At 46.5% G+C, this 20,128-nt stretch overlaps 1 protein-coding gene across 1 annotated transcript in view; it reads right to left on the bottom strand.

Moving 5' to 3' along the window:
* Positions 1–805: 805 nt before the first annotated feature.
* Positions 806–20,128, bottom strand: part of LOC6602372 — a 59,303-nt gene continuing 39,980 nt past the window's right edge. Inside the window, exons 10-14 of the mRNA XM_002027367.2 lie at positions 12,699–12,886; positions 7,948–8,622; positions 6,020–6,951; positions 3,354–3,754; positions 806–1,861 (exon numbers count right to left, since the gene is read on the bottom strand). Coding sequence (XP_002027403.1) covers positions 1,530–1,861; positions 3,354–3,754; positions 6,020–6,951; positions 7,948–8,622; positions 12,699–12,886 — 2,528 coding nt within the window. The 3' untranslated portion in view covers positions 806–1,529. The remainder of the gene's footprint in view (positions 1,862–3,353; positions 3,755–6,019; positions 6,952–7,947; positions 8,623–12,698; positions 12,887–20,128) is intronic.

Raw genomic sequence — 20,128 nt, forward strand, 5'->3', positions numbered from 1 at the left:
ATTCGAATTGGTTTTTGTATTTTCTTATAGAATATTGTGGCAGTTCTCTTGATTAAGTTGAATAAGTGAACATTACTCTGGTTTTCGAGCTCTACTTTAATCGTTAATAACAATTATATTTCCCATACGATTGTATATGTGTATGTATGTATGTTTAATAAACCACTAAGTGATGTTATCTGCTCTATTTGTGTGTGAGAGTGTGCTTTACGATAAAAAACCCAAAAAAAAGTGCGTACCCTCCTCATAGACTATATACTAGCTAATTCCTAGCTCTTCAAGTATCGCAAATCGAATCATGACTATGTAGTACCACGTAAATGCTTGCGATTTGGTTGTGTTTAAACATAGTTCAGTATGTGCATGCCTTGGATCACAACACTGTCGAGATTTTCCCCAATCATTCCAATCATTCTCATTCCAATCAATGTCGCTAGTTCTTTTATCCTAGTTCCTTAGAAGTTAATACCAGAGCGGCCCAAAAGAGTATATGCCTAAGGATCTGCTCTTTGAGTTGCTCTTTTCTATACAATTTCATTGTAGTTTCTGATCTTTTTGCATTTAGTTCCTAAATGTATTTGCTTAATGTATTAACTTCCTTTTAATCGGTGCTATGTGCTATATATGGTAAATATGTTACTTATGCCGAAGGCTTCCTCTACTATCTGCCCTCGAATTATTTGCTCTCTATCCCAACTAACTTTATTAAAGGTACCTAATTTACAATAGTTTTTTTTTTTACTGCTTTTCGGATTTGTTGAGGCATGAAATCCCAAACAATGAAATGATGGAGACGATTAAAAGAAGACAGCTCAAATTAACAGACATTTTGTGAAGTCAAGATGAGGGAATCACTTTTCGAGAACAAAATGTACGTTGATCTAGGCTTGAAGCTGTTTTGTATAGTATGTATTTAAGAGTGGACCTAAAAGTCTTTATATTGAATGGTTTTCTTTATGAAACATACTCGCACGCCATGAAAAATTCTCTTTAGAGGAAAATAAACTTAAATTGCTATCACTGTCCCTAATTTCGTATAAAATCCACTGAAATCTGCCTGTTCTTGACTTCTATCCCAACGGAATACATAAAATATATTCAAACTATATACAGTTAGATCTGTGGTACTAGAAGTCCCAAACAATAAAGACAGAATAACAAACTGAAATGAAATAAATAGATCAATCGGCTGATCGAATGTCCCTAAGACTATGCACCATACACTCGCACGTTCCTAGTCGATTGGTTACTCCCAGAAGCGTTTAGAAAAGGTTATCGACATACAATTTAGTTTTTTATAGTGTTCATGCCTCCAATCCATTCATATACCTTCATCGTCATTCTCAGTAGCTTTAAAATCTCCAGGCCAGACCCTGAACTGTGTCGAGGGCACTCTGCTGATCGCTTGGTCAGGCCATTTCCATTCCCAGCTCCAGGTGCTCGTCGTAGGGCATGCCACAGCCGGCGGCAACATATCACACGGTGGTCTCCCGATCCACATGTATGTACTCGACCGGCTGGAGTCCGTGTCAGGAGGCCGGATCGATGAACAGGGCCTCCTTCTTGAAGTCCTTCTTCAGGGTGCCGATGCTGGCGGCCGATACATTCCCATTGCTGGCGCCATTCATGAAGCCAATGCCCACGCCCACGCCTCCAACGCCGCCAACGCCGCCACCCTTCTGCACCACACTCTTTTTGCGCTTTCGCATCAGCCCGAACATGCAGAAGATTAGGCATGCGGTCAGAGCGGCAGCGATGCATCCCAGGGCCGCAAAGACGCCGCCAGGCAACTCCAGCAGCTTACGGGCGGTGCCGCATTCCTCCTCCGATTCATCGAAGCCGCTGGGGCAGTTGTGATGACCTGTAAGCCGAGCCAGAGAGGCAGAGAGTTGCAGTCAGATTCATAGGTTGATTGAAAAACTGAAAGTGGATAGGGGAGGAGGGGCGTGGTGGGAGGTGGTAGTTGGGCTCTTGCGATGCAAGAGGTGTCTTCTCTAAGGTTACAAATTGAATGCAGTGTCACTTGAGTGGCCCGTCGGGGCCAAAAGCTTGTTTAATGCCCTGGCTTTTGCGGTTAACCAGCTCCAGCTGCAGTCCCGGCTGGCTGCCCATAAATAATTGAAGCTAAAAGCCAAAGTCCAGGCCAGCCTGTGCTTTTTTTCTGCCCCTGCCCCTGCCCCCCACCAAATGCAGGTTGCATATGTGGGTATATTGGGATTGCTATTGAATGTGTTCGATATTGCTAGATTTTAAGAAACTCTTCTGGTTTATACTAGACTAAGAGTGCTAGGAAGTGCTGGAAAGGGTGCTAAGAAAGACTCAACAGTTCTTGTTTTATTCAGAAAACGTCCTGTACAGCTCTCTTTTTTAACTGAATATATTTCAATGTTTGCTCCGTACAAAGATTATTTTTACCCGACTCTTTGAAGGGTATTTGCTAGTCACTAACTGGTATCTTCCACACTTTTGTCTCTCGGCTTTTTTTCTTCTACTTTTCATCTCTCAAGTGCAGCACAAATAAGTTTGGCACAGCTGTTGCGGCTATTTGGGTTGCTGAGGGGCCAGACTCGACTCGACTCGCCACGGCTCGGATTGACTGGACGGGACTGGACTGGACCGGACTGGGGACAAACTTTTTGCGCAAGACATTTTGGGGTTTGGTCTTACTGCTGCGGGTTTGTCCAACAACCAGAAGACGGACCAAACGACCGACCAACCAACGAACCAACTAACAACCAGCAGCACCACGAATTGGGTGTGGGACTTTGACTGGGACTGGGACTGGGACCGGGACTGGGAGTGCGAACAGCAACAGTGGGGTGCAGTTGTTGGGGAAACTTTGCCTGATTACAAAAACGTGGACAGCTTGCATTGAAATTAACAGACAGGACCTGGCCACAAGTGAAATTTTGTGCTGCCTACTGCAAGGCGCAGGCAACACGAGAATACGATTGCGAATGCGAATGTGGAATGTGAAATGAGAAATGTGAAATGGAAATGAGAAACGAAAACCGAGCGCCAAATCACGTACAAATAATGCAAAACTCCAGGCAACGAGGTTGTCTCGAAGAGTTTCTTGGATGGATGCATCATAGATGGGATGTTTTAGGACACGATGATTGTTGGTTGATTGATTGACCATATCGAAAAATGGTTGATTCTGATGACTACATTTGGATAAATATGAAGAGGAGATACGCTTTAAGTATAACTATTTTCTTTGTGATAGCTTTTCACAAAGGATAAATCAGCCCTCGCTTCCTCTCACAGTCAAAGAGAGACAGAGGGAGAGAGAGAGAGAGAGAGAGAGAGAGAGAGAACTGTTTCTGCCGCAATATGTAATCTGTACTTACCATCACACCACAGGCTGGCTGCTATGCATGCATCAATTTCAGGACATTTGTATTCGCAATCTGACTCCTTGGGATAGAAACCAAATTCGTTCAGGGTTTCGTTGGCCGTAGCACCGCTTGCTGAGCCTCCAGCGCCGGCAGTTCCTCCACCACCTACTCCGCCAGCCCCGGCCACTCCAGCACTGCCCGTGCCGACCACTCCGCCAGAGCCTGAACTATGGCCAGAGGGCTGAGAGCCAGAGCCAGAGCCGGAGCCGGAGCCCAGGCCCGTGGTCACGCTTGCGTTCACATGCAGGTCCAACTGCTGCAGCAGCGCATTCTTGGTGCGGTGTATCTCCAGCCATGTGAAGGCTATATCGCCGGGCTCCTTTAGTATGGGCTCCAGCACCAGACTGATGGGCCTGCACGGTAGAAGACGGTGGAAATTGGATTGTGAGAGAGTGGAAAAAACATTCAGCTAAGTTGTAAACATTTTGGCAAGAGCCTCCCGGCCCCTCTTCCAGCCAGCCAGACAGCCAGCCACGAATGCCATGCTCTACATAACTTTCGTGGCAAGTTTCTGGCCGTGGAATGGCGGACCTGCCCCTTTCCTTCGGATATACTCGTACATAGATCTCCCTTTGCGGATATCTCCTCAGCCTAGTTGCTCAAGTGCAACTAATTACGCACAACTTTCCAGTTGTGCCATAGACAAAATATCTATCTTTCAGTTGCCTTAAGTCGCGGACGGTGGGTAGGGGGGAAGGGGGTGGGTATTAAGGGACTTAGCCATCAAAGTTACTGCGATTTCAGCGGAAAGAGGAAAGAGGAGGCAATATGCGATGCATTGAGAGGAATCGAAATGGAATTGAGGCAAGGAAACGAAATTAACTGATACTTCATCAAGGGGCTTAAAAAGGGGCCCTAAAAGGAAAGCCTTTTCGCATACTTAATATGTACCATGTATGTAGGTACAAGACAAATCATTATAATCAGCCAGGCTCTGTTTTTCACATTCACAAAAGTTTTCCGATTTACTTTTGAATACACATAAATTGGGGCTCCCGATTTCACATTCAAAACGAAAACATTTTCGTTGACGAAATGAAAACGGCTTTTTATACAACGAAACGATCCTTAATTGCAAAAGGAAAAAGATAGATGACTTATCAGGGTAATTTAATTTTTTCTTTCTTAATAAACAATTGCCAGGGCAACAACAATTTTCGCTTTGGTGCAAAACCTTAAAACGAAAACGAAACGCTTTGGCTGCAAACGTAGTCCGCAAAAGTAAATGAAAAAGGGAGCCTGCCTGACTATAGTTTTTATGTAAAATAGTTTTCCGGATATTTAACTGAACCCTTTTCATACTGCACTTTAATGCGCTTCTGTCAGAATGTCAATTTTAATTCACAGTCGAGTTGAAAAGCTCACAATTAATTATCTAAAATGGCTCGACACGCTCATTAGCCGGCCCGGATATCCAGTGCAATGTCCAATTACCCTTTGGGGTCCCATAAAAATATGTTTTCACATGCCCGGCCACAATGCAACATTCCTTCTTGCCTGCTGTTTGCTCCTTTTTTGCCCAGTCGTTCGTTCTCCTCTGTCTCTCTTTTTTATGGTCTGTGGCGACAAAATTGAGCAAAATGCAAACATGGACAAAAGAGGCACAAAAAAGTGTTGACCATAAAATTTAATGGGTACACGTTAAAAAGAAGACACACTGACCGGAGCAGACACTGCTCCTCTGACTCTTTCGCAAAGGATGGGAGTGGCACAGTGGAGGCCCGGCTTGGAGCTCTCGGAGCGGTTCAACGGTTCATTTCGGTGGCACGCACCTTGGACATAAATTGCCGGGGCACATACGGAGCACACGGAGTGTACTCATACCTGTGCCACCTGCAGCCTCCTCCCATTCCCATTCCCATTCCCACTCCCATCTCTGCGGAACCCATCTTCCATATGTCTTCGCCCCATGGTCTTGTTTGCATTTATGTGTGTGTGTGTGTGTGTGTGTGCATGTCTGACGGCCATGTTTGTTTGCCTGGACCTCGTCTACGTTTACGTTTTCTTTTTTTTACCTCTCTCATGGCATATTTCTTTGCGCTCAATTTCCTGTATTTTGTTGCCGTCGTAGCCATTTCCTGTTATTGCATTTTTAAGCAGGACTTTTTGATAGAGCTCATGAGACAGAGACAGAGTGAGAGAGAGCTAGAGAGCGAGAGAGCGGCTTATACGAGTACAGAGGGGAGCTGGCAATAGTGCCAGCAGTGCAAAAGTTTTTTGAAATATTAGCAACTATTAAAATGCAATTAGTTTTGTGCGAAAAATGCTGAAAAATACTCAGGCTAAGAGGCTTTCTGTGTCGAGCAAACGAGGGGCTCTGCGCTGCTCGAGCTGACTTAACTCACACGAGGTATGCATTTGATAATGGAACGGGTCTCCGAGCCATTAGGCTTGTATGCCTTCTTAGTTTTTCCTCCTTTTTTTAGGCAGCTTTGGGAGCGGAGAATGGGTAATTGGTATGGCAGGTGGAGTGGGATGAAATCAGAACATACTGGTACATATATTTCCATTTAGCTACTAAAATGTGGGAAGGAATTTCTCTGCTTTTCTATTGCTTCTGTTCTATTCAATTGTACCCAAATGCTCTGGTCTGAAATGGCATTTGCTTCTCTACTTACTTGTTCATGAACAAAGGCTGTCCGTTGGTCCAGTCCTCGGAGAAGATGTGCAAGGACATTGGCCTCGGCCCACTCTGGGCGGGGCACACCACTCGCATGGGCTTGAGCGGCCTGCCCGAGTAGATCATCAGACGGTTTTTGGTGTGACACCGCATGGCATCCTCCGATGTGGGATCCACAGGTAGATAGGCGCCCCAGGTCTGGACGAAGAGGGACCGTTCGGCGGACTGGGCCTCGATGTACCAGGCCAGGCCCTCGCAGCTGGCATCCTGCGTCTTCAGCGGATACTTGAGCTCATCCTCGCCACCAGCGCCCTTGAGCTTCAATTGCTTGCGACAGTCCGGCTGGCGCTTGAACTCGTACGAGGCGGAGAAAAAGACATCGGCAAAGTCCTCGGAGATGTTGAGTCGGGTCACCGTGAAGCTGAGCTCCATAATCCGCGAGTGGGAGACGAACGTCAGCGGGGCATTGCTGTACAGGGCACTCGAGTTGTCGCAGAAGCATCCCAGCTGGATTTTGACATCTCGGAAGGGGACATCAAAGAGTCGCAGCTCCGTAATGCGACCCTCTGGATCCAATTGATTGCAGCGCGGCCGGCCCGTATGCAGATCTGAGTCGGTGGTGCAGGCGGTGCCCTCGCCAAAGGATACATTGTGCAGCACCAGCTTTACCCGCTCCGATGGACCCGCCTCGAACCTGTACAGGCAGGTGATGTTCTTGGCCCCGCCTCGGCCATACAGGAAGACGTTCCGGGGCACCTGGATGTTGCCTTTGCGCTTCCGAAAGATTCGGGTGCATAGAGGCGGCACTGGATCCTCGCCTCGCCTGCCTGGCCAGGTGTCCCCACCCTGTTCCGTGTCCACAAACTCGTAGTTCAAAGCGAATTGCGCCGGGAACAAGGCTGTTCCCGTATGCGTGTGGAACTCCAGTTTCTGCAAAGAGAATGGGAAAGAGACGGGCAAACCGTGAGAAAGAGAGATGCACAATGCAAGGGGAGGCTTCAATTTGGCATCAAAATATTTGCAGTTCATATTTGTCAACGGCAACGGCGGCGGCGACGGCAACGAGGAGCAGTGCCGCCGCGCCGTCAAAAAGGCTAAGCAGGCTTATTGCGGTTGCCTGTTTGTCCGTGCATGCCATCAGTGCTCTTGCATCAGCCCCACTCGCCGCTCCCCACTCTGCTGTGCTTTCCACACACCCCCTCCTCTGTATTTGGCTTTGTGTGCTCTTGTGCTTTGGCGAATTTGAATTTGGCGCCCGCCCCGAGGCTTCGCCTCGCCCCGCCTCGCCTCTCTTCTTCGTTATTTGCGCACGTCTGGCAGTGCAGTCGAGTGTTTAATTTGATTAATTTTGTCAAGTTTAAAGCAAATACGAAATGCTCTGCATACTGCCAAAAAAAGTCCCCAGCTGCTGCTGTGCCATGTTGTGCTCTGCTGCTGAGAGCCCTTGGGCGTGCCAAATTGGGCACTCGGCACTCGACCGGGCCAGGTGCAGTCACAAAGTTCTGTTTCTTTTTTTCCCGAGGGCCACAACGAAATAACAAACAGCAGTAGCTGACAAATTAGAAAAGTCTTTGGCTTGTTTTTCAATACAAGCAGCGACCAGGAGCTTGCCAAGGCACGTTGGGGTAGCATTTTTCGATCAGCTACAAGAGCTGTTTAGTTGGCTACGTATTGCAGGCCCTGTCTGTTGTCTGTTTTCTTTCAGAGTATCTTGTATTATAGTTCTTCAAGAAACGTCACGTGCCGGTGACCAAATTGAATAGCGCTGCGATAGCTTGACACTATGTAATTTGAACAATTTATTCGAGCTTAATACTTAGGAGTGGCTTACATTCCGAAAGTATGCCACACTTCTCATTGGAGACCCCCTTTTTTTGAGTAAAGCATTGCCTACTTTTCGGGGGCACAGGTGCACTTTGGACTTACCAAATCTCTGCCCGTGCTCACGTAGCTCTCCAGCGGACTGCACGGCCGCTGCTTGTTGCCGCCCATCAGGGCGCTGCTGCCGCTCACGCCACTCCCGATGGCCGTGTGATCGCACAGCTTAGGCGTCTCGTAGTCGTAGATCTCCAGCATGAGGCGTCGCTTGCCCTTGGTGCTCATCAGCGCGACGGCGTTGTTCCTGTCCGAGCTGAGGACGGCGGCAGCAGAGGCACCAGCGCCGCCATCTTTGACGGAGGACTTGCCGCCGGAAATGTAGTTGAGGCTGTCCTTGACGCTGGTCAACTGCTTGCCTGTGCCACCACCGGCTGCGCCACCACCGGCAGGACCACCACCGGCACCACCCTGGTAGCCGCTGTACTTGTTCTCCTGGTTGAACACACTCGACTGTGTGGGTCCGTAGATGTACGTGTCCACCGGATTCCAGGCATTGTCGATATTGACGCGCAGATTTCGATTCAGCTTCGGATTACTGGCACTATAGTAGTAGCTGCCGTAGTTGCTCTGGTTCAATAGCGTGGGCTTCCCTCCGTCCGCCGAGGAGGCCACTGGCGGTGGCGGTGGCGGCTGTCCGGTGGTTGAACTTGTCGATTTCATGGGCACATATGTGCCATAGCTGTCCCACATCCGCAGGCGGGTTATCCAAGGCGGCAGATCGCTCTGGGGGACCAGCACCAGATATGAAAGGAAATAGGAGCAAAATAAGAAAGGGAACACATGTTATTGTTTAATTCTCTTGTTGACATTATTTTTTGTACTCGTGTTTTTCCCCCTACACCCCTACACCCCTACACCCCGACCGTGCTGCTTTTCACGCGTTTTTCATGCTTTTCCTCTCTGGCTTGTTGTTTCTTCTTTTGTTAGTTCAGCCCCTGCCCCTGCCGCTGCCTCTGCCGCTGTCGCTGCTGCTCGTCTCCTCTTCGTTTGTCACATGTCATATTCAAACAGTTCCAAGTGTGAGTTATTTGTCGTTTGTCACTGTCCCCTCTCTCACTCTCTCACCCCTCTCTCTCTCCCTCTTACTCTCCGCATACTACTCTCAGAACCCCTCTGGTAGTTGTGTTCTCCAGATTCTTTATAGCCTCCTTGCTGCTGCTGCTACTGCTGTTGTTTGCAGGCATTAAATATTTTCACTAGACGCCTCCTTGGCTGCTGACAAGGTTTATGTTTTTCCCCCGCCACTACCGCACTCCCGAACTCCAGCACATTCCGACATTCCATTCCATTCCGCCTAGGCCCTGATTATTGTTGACTGTGTTAATAATGGAAAAGACAGTTGCAAACAGCTGTGGCTTGGCTTGACTGGCGTAACAGACTCCCGGACTCCGGCCTCTAAGCCCCGGACTCCGGCCCAGTTGTTGGCTCCAAGTTGGACAAGAAACTAACTAACTGACAGCCATTTAAGTTGTTTGGCGAAATGATCTTGTAATTAAACTGCGTTGCTTTTCTTCTATATATTGGCCCCGTTAAATGCCTAAAGATGTACGTTTCTTGGAGCTTTTGGTACAGATATGAAGTGCTTTAAGGAACACCTGCCGCGGAAGGGAAGATCAACGGAGGGATCTCGAAAACATCTGCAATGTTTGGCATATTTGCCGACTCTCGCATTCTCCAGTCTCAACTTGAATAAAATATATTTCACACATGCAGACAGAAGCACACTAATAAATTCCACACACACGCGTACACATAGAGATGTACGTGCATAGCTGCATGCCACACATGCGGCACCTTGATTACCTTGCCACATTCTTCCAACACCCCTTCCGCCGCTGCTTGGAAACTTCTGTCTGGAAACACCTGTCGTCTAATCAGATAAATGGGCAACAGCTTTTCATTCTCTCAAGGTCGTTCGCTGTCTAGCCGCACATTCGAGTGCCAGAGTACATGAGAGTTTATCCGAAATAAAGCAGAGGCATCTCATATATTTTCGGTTTCAGCATATCTTGCACCGAAAAGCGCTTGTGGAATTTCTGTTCCAATTAATATGGTAACCCCCATTGAGAAGAGCCGTCAAGAGGGTCAGAGAGGGAGGAAGAGAGAGAGTGTAAGGCAGCCCCCCCCCCCAACACAATTGTTTGCTCCGTTTTTTTGTACTGCCACACCCACTCGTACCCCCGGATGCTCACTGTCCGTGTCAATTGCAGTCGTCTCACCTACACTTTAAACTGCGAAAAATGAAAAGCTGCCAGCAGCACACAAATAAACAAAAAACGAAAAACAAAAAGAAAAATGAAAAGCAATGGTGGAAAATACAGAAAAACAACTTTACAGAGGCACCTACTGTCGCTATCACTCCCCAAACAGGACCTCCTATGTCTCTCGCTCTTTCTCTCCAACTTTCTCCATCTCTCTGCGACTCCCTTTCTCCCCGGCTCCCTCTTTAACATCCACAAACGTGGGAGTACAATAAAAAGTGACAGAACAAAAATATGTGTAAAATAAAACACAAAACGGGCGAACCAGAGGGGCTGTCGGGAGTGTGGGTGGCGGTAAGCAGAGGTAGGATCCAGTGGGTGGTACAGAAGCGGGAGGCAGGGAGGCACTAAAAGCAGGGAGAGCGGGGGCGGAGGCGGGGGCCTGAAGAGCTGCAAAAACAGTTCATGAATTTTGTAACAGCAACAAAAAGTGACAAAAACAACAACCAGCATCAGGTACAACAAACGGCGGTATGGGCAAATAATGCAGGAGGCAGTAGGCAGGCGGCAGGAGGCAGGCGGCAGGAGGCAGAGTGCTGAGGTCCGTGGAACGTGGGCGTGCCATTGCGATGGAGGCAGTAAGCGGGTGCGATATATACCAGTATCGAGGGCAACAACAGACTCCCAAACAAGTGAATGCGAATTTTCGAACAGGAATCAAAAAAAGGAAAGGGTATCTTTATAAAAGATCCATCGATTGCAGATTCCACTACAGCTATACGATATAGTGGCCCGATCTTCTGGACTCCGATTTATAACAAAACGAAAACGGTTCTCCGTGCCACAAACATCCAGTGGCAATCGTAATACCCTCCAAAAGGGCATCAAAAGTACGGACAAAAAAACACAAACGCACACACGAAAAAATGAAAAACCGAGGAAAAGCAAACTTTTTAAATTAAGAAGAAAAGTTAAAACTCGCAAACAAAAAACAATAAGGGAGTGGAGCGGCAACGTTAGCGGAAGCAGAATGATTGCTGTGTGGATCCACAGCAATGGGGGCGGTGGGGAACGGGGGGGGGAAATACTTATAATGCGACGACATTTATGAGACCACGCAAAGCGTTGACATGTTGTTCCGGCTTCCATCCACTCCGCATCGCGGTTTCTGATCTCCCCCCACATTGACTAGAGTTTTGGAATCTGTTCAAGGGGGAATTACAGCAGGAGACAAGGAGAGTCCAGAACTTGACGAAACTTTGGACTCGGAGAGCTACTAATTTGGTAATTTAAAGTCGGTGAGAAACGCCTGGTGAAGCACTTCGAAGGCTTGAAATGGAAAACTAGAGGATATCACAATGTCAATGGTTCGCAGGGGAGAAGTGTAAAGTTTAGAAGCACATAAGAAACACCAGATATGGTGTTTTAAGATCAGCTTCGAGGTGCAAATCAACAGAGTAGGATAGTCGATTGAAACTAAAGAGGATATTCATCACAGTAGTCGATATATCGATTGATTGTTGAATCATCCAAATGAAGCAGCTAAAACTGAGTTCTAAAAACTAATATGAATGTAGAAAAAAGGCATGTGCTTGTTTTAGGTATTCGTATTATAAAAGGTAACATTGAAAGCCTCTTAAAGCCTGGCCCAACTAAATGCTGCTCCTTATGAGCCTCCAACTTAAATGCACTTTCTCGTGACGGCGGTGTAGCCTAAATGACCATTCAGTTCAGAGTTATCTGGGGCCTGGGGTCTGGCGACCGCCATGGGGATGCAGCCTTTGAAACACTCACTGACCCGACATTACGCGCTATCACAGCCCAGCCCGTCCGTGCAAACTCAACTTTCTACCTTGACACAATTCACAGGCCGTTAGGCAGGCGACAACGAATAACGAATAACGAACAACGAACATTTAAAATGCACACGCCATGATGAGGACGATGATGAGGCAGGGAAAGAGACGGCGATGGAGACAGAGAGGGGGCCAGAGATATATAGACGCTCGTATATAGCGAGAAAGAGAGAGCGCGCGTAAGGACATTATGATGGCCATCGTTGTTGTCCCGTGCCGCATTTTGACGCAGTTTCTTTGGCCTGCGGGGCAGAAGGCTTCAGACTGGAGAATGAAAACGTAGAATGCAGAATGCTAGGCGGCCGGCTAGCTCCCATGTGATAGAGTTGCTTAAGCATTCACTTAATTATAAATTTAATGCAGAGATTTTCCATGGCTGCATTTTTAATTAGCCAGCAGAGACAAAGTGTCGACCGACTGGCACTAATGGCACACATACAATAGAGAGGGATAGGCGGAGGCGGACGGAGAGCAACTGAGAAGACAATGGGCGGCGTATGGAGGAGTCGCCGCTGGCGTAGACGCAATCCATTTAAGAGACAATGCATGCAGCAAACTGTGGCCCCACCCTGCACCACCTCCCTTCTGGGCATCAATTTTATGCATTTATGTAAACGGTTAACTATAACCCCACTCCCGACGACACCCATTCTGTTAAATGTTGTACCCGAACGCCCCAGCACCAGCACCCGTCCAGCGCCAGCCCCAGCCTCAGCCCCACCCGCCCCTGTCGTCGACTTACCCGTCCCAGCGTATTGTTGTCGTGTATCGCCTGCTGCAGGATCTGCAGATTGTAGCTGGTGAACGATAACCAAATCAGGTCACCAGGATATCCGTGAAAGTGGTACGTGCACGTTGTGTTCGGCGGAAGCGTGTGACGCGGACTCACAATGCGTCCCATGCGGCCGCGACGCGAGAATAGCACATCATCTGCAGAGTAAAAGAAGGCAAAAAATAGAGTCAGTATGAGTGTGAGTATGAGTATGAGTACGAGAGAGAATAGGTGATGGGTGATGGCCGATGGGAGGGACAAGAGATTATAATATGCACAAACCCATACACCCATACACATACAGATACACGTACACAGATACTTATATAAACTGTTACCGAGTACAGTACAGTCCCTCGTCCTGCTCGACGTTTTTTAATATGCTCTAAGAACGTTGTATGACAAGCGGCTTACATGTGATTTAGGTTAATTTACAATGTGTGGCTGGCAGAGGGATTTATCTTCTTCTTTTTGTTTTTTTTTGCATCAATCTGGATACCCTGTAGTTGGGTGGGGGCATATCAAGCATTGGGATTGGTAAATGTGGAGAATCAATGTTTTAGAGCGGGGTACAGGGTGCAGGGTAGCCCCCAGTCGCTTCTAAAACGCTTCTGCCCCCGCACCAAGTCAAACTTTACAGAACATTTGAAATAAATACAAAGTTAAAGCTCCTCCAGCTGCCTAATGTCGCAACTCTCGCACTCGGCTTTAATTAAAGTTGTCAAAAGGCAACAAAGAAGCAACGAACCAAGCTAACAGTCCCAGACTCCGCTTCTAGCCCCAAACCGAGACCGAGAACAAGACCGGGCCACAGTCAGAGCCGGAGCCAGAGCCGGAGCGGGAGCCAGAACGAGACTCCAGGCCCGTCAGCCAGGGACAACTTTGGCAACTTTTGATTCAAGTGACAAATTAAAAAAGGCAACGACGAAAAACAACGCCACCGAAAAGTGGTGGAGAGAAGGAGAGAAGAGAAGAGCAGAGGAGGCAACTTCTACTCGGCGTTTCAATTGGCAAAAGTCGCTACGTTTTGTGGCACGCAGCGACATGGTGAGTGATGAGGCGAGGGGCTGGCAGACGCGTGGCTGGAGTGCCTGAAGTGCTAGTCAATATAAAGGAAACAATTGTCAACGGTATCGATGATAACACCTGCGTCGATTCTAGCCACTGCGACAGCTTTTCAAACTTGTCCGATGCAGGCCGAAGAGAGAGAGGGACGCGCCGGGACGGAGAACAGAGCAAGCGGAGCCCCAAAGACTTTTGATGTGTGCCGTGCCGCATCGAGTGGCAGACGACAGAACGGACGGAGGGGCAGACGGCGCAAAGAAAGAGTGTAAAAGTTGTTGCAGCTGCTGCTGTTGCTGCTGCCACCAAGCAAAAGTTGTCGTCCGACTGAGCGCAGATCGTGGGGAACAGATGGGGGCTGGGGTTTGCTGGTTGGGGATTGGGGGTTGGGTGTTTGCTGGAGCCATTTTGAGTTCCGTTCCACCTCCTGAGGGTATCGTTCGTGCTCGCTTTGTGTGCTGTTGGGGGGGGGGAGGGTCTTGCTAGCTAAGTAATACACTTTTATGAGATTTTTATTGTCACATTTCGCTGGTTGTGGCATATAAAAGCAAAGTGGCCTTTAAGCATGTGAGTGGGTATCCGCCTCCGTCAAGGAAGTGAAAGTAGAATGAGCATCGAAAGAGTGTTGCCTACTTTTTGGGGCTTCTGATATTCAACAGAAATAAAGCACTTTTACATGAATTTAAATGGCCTCAAAAGCATTGTTTATTCCATTTGAATATTCAAAATGTACAAATCAACTTTTAGCCACATTTCAAATGCATGAATTTAACATTTTCATGCCCCTACTGCCCGGCCTACTGCCGGCTGCTCTCTAAAGGGTGGATCAACCAAAGTGAACGTTCATTAAATTTTGCAGTCCAAACTGTCAACAGAAATCTCAATAGCATTTTTCAGCTGGCTGGGGAATTGCTGGGGGATTCTGATTTTCACATAGAAACAACTAAAATGCTTCAAACAACCGACAGCCAAACACACATAAAAGTGTACGAGTATATGTGTGTGTGTGTGTGCACATACATGTGCATACATATCGTATCTGTGGGTGCGTATGTATTCGGATATGAACATACGAGAGTGTGTTTCGAGGGCAGTGCAATTCATATGGCACATGAAATGTAATCATTGGCCATTCCTGCCATGGCATGTGAATTAGTTAACAGATGGCTGGAAGCGCTCGAATCTAGAGATGGCAGCGTGCTGCCACACAGAAGTTTTTCCTTCCTTTTTTACTACATAACCAAGTACTATTGCTGGGAAAGATCTTTAAGCTGCAGAGAGAGAGAGAGAGAGAGTCCATTTCACTTGTAGATTGGATATTATTCTTTACCATTGCCTATAGCCATCATCCCATGGTTTCCCTCACGCATCACTCACGTCACGGCACCATCTTTGGGAGGCTGGGGCGCTGCTGGTTACAGCTGCACGACTTCGTTGTAATAAATTTCGTTTCGACACATTCGCCGCCAACTGCGTGGGGCATACAACAATAAGTGTACACACATATTCACTCGCACTCGTACGTACCTATACTCGCATATACGGAAATAATTCAAGCCAAAGTCGGGCTCGGAATGACTGTGTACATATATATGAGAATGAGAATGTGAATGCGAATGGGAATGGGTGTGTGTGCGATGTGTGCGGTGGGTGTGTAATAGTAGCAATAATAATAATATGCTTATCAGCTGGCCATAAAGTGTGACTATCGAGTGGCAACACTACCCGGACAACGGACAGGTGTGTGTGTGTCTGTGTGTGTGAAGTGGCAGGGCAGAGGTAGAGGCTATCCCTCTCTATATGGAGAAGTTCTTTTCTGGTCCAGGTAGTATACGGGAAAACCGCAAGCGCTGGCTATAAAATTGTTATTTTTGCGATTTATTATTAGAGTGCATTTGGGCCGCCGGCGGTGGCGATGTCGATGGCGATGGCGATGTCGATGGCAATGGCGGTGGCTTTTGTGTTTTTTTGGGGTGGGATGGAGTACAGCCGGACCGGTTCGAGCCTTGCCGCACCATGCCAAAAACCGCAAAATGTAGTCGCAACACATTTGGGGCATTAAATTATGGGGTGTTACTTTTATTGATTGGCCTGAGAGAGAGAGAGAGAAAGAGCGAGGAGGGGCGAGAGGCAGAGTGGGATCAGGGGACTGTAGCTGGAGCTGATTGAGTAGCATTTCCATGGCCATTCCCCATGCTTTTTCCCCTGCAGCATTGATTGTTTATTGGATTCCGTTCTTGTTTTTCGATTTGGGGGAAACCCCCGTGCAAATTAAATAGGAATCGCCCCGCAGGCTGTTACGTGGATAAATATATATATATATATGTATGTATATGTGCATCTGCTATATCTCTATCCATAGCCTGTTCCCCGCACAGCCTGTTTATTTTTGCTTTATGCTGCATTACATTCAACACATTCAAACAATTAGCCAGACCCGAATTGGGTTCCACCTGCTCTATTTCTATCACATCGATTTAAAATGCTACACAGTGGTATGTATGTACATACACATATGCATGTATGTGTGTGTATATCACTTAATGGATTGTCACGCATACTTGATGGGTCTGAATCAGTTTTTGTTGAATTGCCGATAGAACGCCATATGCCAACGGACGCAACGAACGCCAATGGACGTTCAACATTCAATTGATAAAATAGATATGTAAGAGTACGAGTATGCCCAATGCCTCTGGGCTTTTGTTATTTTTTCGTCGCTCACGCTTGCATTTATAATTTAGAGCTGTTTTTTATTCATTTTAATTGATTATTATTTAATTTAAGATACATTTTTTGTGGCCTGCTAATAAATTGTATGCCATGCAGGCACACATCTGTAGGGCAGTGATAATGGATGGAATACCTGTTTGAGGGATGTTTGAATCGAAGCATCGAATAACTAAGATCGAGGGGAGAAGGGAAAAATGACAGAGAAGGGGTCGAGATGAGGTGGATCGTGATATTATTTGTTTATAGTCATGCCAATAACAGATAAATGTGTTTTCCTTTATGGCCATGAAGATCACAAGCCGACGTAACCGAGCCATAGATGGCGTCTTGGTCTGAATTCGCGGACCTTTGAAACAAAGGACGAAAACCAAAGGACCATATTTACCAGATTACCGACTTATTACCGCAAGACCATAGATGTGTGCCCATATAATAGCTGCTGATTTGTTTTGGTTTTATTGATATTAGAGCTGCTGCTAACGGGAAGATGTGATTATGATGTGCCAGGGCTTTATTTGTGGTTGGTTTTTCTGTGATTTTCTGTGAGTTTTCCCCCTGGCCTTTTGGCTTGACCTCTTCCCGCTGAAACCGTACTCCCAAATCGCTAATTATTGCTTTTGCTTTATAATACAACGAAATGATATCCCCTAATTGATATACTCATATGCAAATGCAGCCCGAAATGGAATTGTGACCAAAACCGAACAGAAAACCAGAGAACGCAAAAATAATTTTCCCGCCAAGCAAAAGCAAAAGCAAATTAAAAGTAATAAATATTAAATGAGAAGCAAACAAAAATATGAGTTTCACATACATACATTTGTACATATGTGTGTACATACATATATCAGATCAAGCAAGTTAATTATGCTTTTGTGTGGAGCAAACCAAAAATTACAAACATTCCCGGGCTTGTGGGCAAGAGTAGCGGATCCTAATAAATGTATGCATAGGCATGGCCCACAATGTTTGCCCCAATAATTAATTCCCATGGAAAATTAAGTTGGCAAAGCTTTTGAGCCAATTGATTGTGTGGAGTGTTTTAATCAGGGAAAACCAATGAATGGTTTCCGCGCTCCGTTCCTTTCCGTTCCGTTCTCTTTAATGCTATAGCCCCGTCAAAATCAGCAAAAATGGCTACATTTTAGAGCAAATATTTTGTAATATTTTCAATATTTGTCTAAAACATCAAATATGGAAGAAAACAAAAAAATGGCACACAGTTAATGGAAATGGCAGGAGCAGGAGCAAAAGAAGCAGTCGTTTTGCTCTACATTGACAAATTCACATTTAAATATTGATATTACATAAAGGCACACACCCACACACATGAACAAGCAGCACATACACACACACACACACACATACAAACAGGCACACATACGTGTGCAAATAAAATGTTGCCGCTATGTGCAAATATGCTAATTTGTTGTTTGCACAATGATCCCCGGATGATGTCGGAACCCTCACCCTCACCCGAATCGAACCGAACCGATGCGAGCCCCCCCCCCCCCCTCCTGCCATCTGTTGTTGTTTTCAATTGCTTCCCCACGTTTCCCATCCGCTGATTGCAAACAAAATTGCAACTCAATAAGCAAACTAAACAGCAAATATGCGGCAGCTCTGCGAGCCTCACAATGCACCGCCACCACCACCACCATCCCACCATCCCTACATTCCAATTTTCTGCCATTGCACCCAGTATCTTGCCCCACCGACACCGGAGCGAAATTCTGACAAATCAACCCGATATTAACCTCATTTCAGTGTGTGCTTTTCGGTTTATGGTTTCAGTGCAACGCCAAACAAGATTCCAGTGGGGAGATTTCCCTCTGAAACTCCGTTTCTCGTCAATTTCAACACATTTTTGCTTACGAGTACGAGTATACAAAAAAGTAGACGGCTTACACATACGATTGCTGACCTTTTGTGGGCCAAGATTTCAATGCTGGCTACCATTTAACCTTTAACCTCGTTGGTCAACGTTTCCGTTTTGCAGAACAGCTCAAATTGTATAAATTATAATTCTTTCTTCAGCCAGCCTCACCCCTCATGCACTACTTGCACATTAACAATGAAACCCCCTGTGCCACCACTCACCGCCCCGCCATCTCAACTCAAGTCGCCACGCTTCATTGTTTGCTTTCCCTTTCTTTGTTTTCCTCTGTTGACTTTATGAAATTAAAAAGGAAAATTTCCACAAGCAAGCAGAAGCAGAGCGAAATTGAAAATGAAAAAGAAAACAACGAAAATGAAAAGATTTTGCTTAAAGTTTGGCGCAAAACTTTAGAAAACTTTAGGTGTAACAACAGCCGACAGCGGCATGGCATTGAGGTAGACAGCCAAAGCAGGAGGGAACGCAGAGTCTTCAGAGAACTTTCCATCCCTGGATCCTTTGGGGCCGCCCCATTCGATAGTCGAGCACTTGGCCCTCAGCACTGCCCTTCAGGCCTGTTTGGAGTCAGCAACAATAATCCGTAAATCAATGAATAGCAAAATGTCAAAACAACTTCCTCAGAGTTGGCAAATTGCAGAAATCTATCTGCCAGAGATGGGCGGCATGGGTACTCTGAGGGGTGTACTTCGAATGGAAAAAAGTTTTGAAGAAGAAAGATTTCTATTGAAAGAGGGAAAATATACGTGCCTTAATAACTCTCATTTCAAACGCCTAGAAAGCCATCCTTTCTGATGTATCTGATGTGAACTGAACTTTTTTTCCACACCCTTCTCATTGCATATGCGTTAATGATCTAAAAGGAATCCTGTAGCATTTCCATATGGGAATTGATTGCTCGTTTTTTATTGGGTGACCATCCAGGGGGATGTTGGGCGGCGAGCACCAGTTGCCATGGCAATGGCCCGATGACAGCTTTTCCGCCTTTATGGACGTTTATTGCATATGAAATGTTTGGCTGGAGTTGATTAGGACTAATTAGGGAAGCTACGCTGCTGAAATTGTGAATGAAATGCCGAAATGGAATATTGATTGGGCCCGATATGGTTGGCTGACTGACGGAGAAATCCTTTTAGCATTGGGTAATTGGATAAGCGAATGGCAACTATGACAATCACTTCAGCTATGCGCATGGGTCGGGGAGGAGGAGTTGGAGGAGGAGGGGCATTCATGAAATGTCCTGGAATCGACATTTGGTTAATGCCTCGCAGCACTCACAGGTTAACGTTTCTGATTCGCACATACTTTCGAATCCAACTAACAAAAGCTGTCAGTGATGGCTGTGAAAGCCAGCAGAGTTTAATTAAAATCGAGTTTTGGTGTTTTGTGCTGGGCCTGTCCTCCCGCAGCTATTTCCCACTCAGAGCAGGACTCGGTGAGTTGCTGAAAAGTTCTACATTTAATTAAACGTAATGGCAAAAGTTATGGCCAAATCAAACCCAATTAAATATGCAACAGATTTTGTTACGCAATCAACGAACTGAGTGAAATTCAATGTGAAAGCCTCCATCCGTCCATCCATCCATCGGACGATGCCAATGGCATCTGCATCTTCATTTGCCTGTGAGTCTGCAGTTTATTAATCATACGCTGCTCTGTCCCAGCGCTTTATTTGCATTGAATAATTCTACGAAAATTGTATGGAAAACCA

Source organism: Drosophila persimilis, unplaced genomic scaffold (genome assembly GCF_003286085.1).
Source record: "Drosophila persimilis strain 14011-0111.01,24,50 unplaced genomic scaffold, DperRS2 tig00000780-arrow-arrow-pilon, whole genome shotgun sequence".
In the NCBI taxonomy this organism is placed as follows: domain Eukaryota; kingdom Metazoa; phylum Arthropoda; class Insecta; order Diptera; family Drosophilidae; genus Drosophila; species Drosophila persimilis.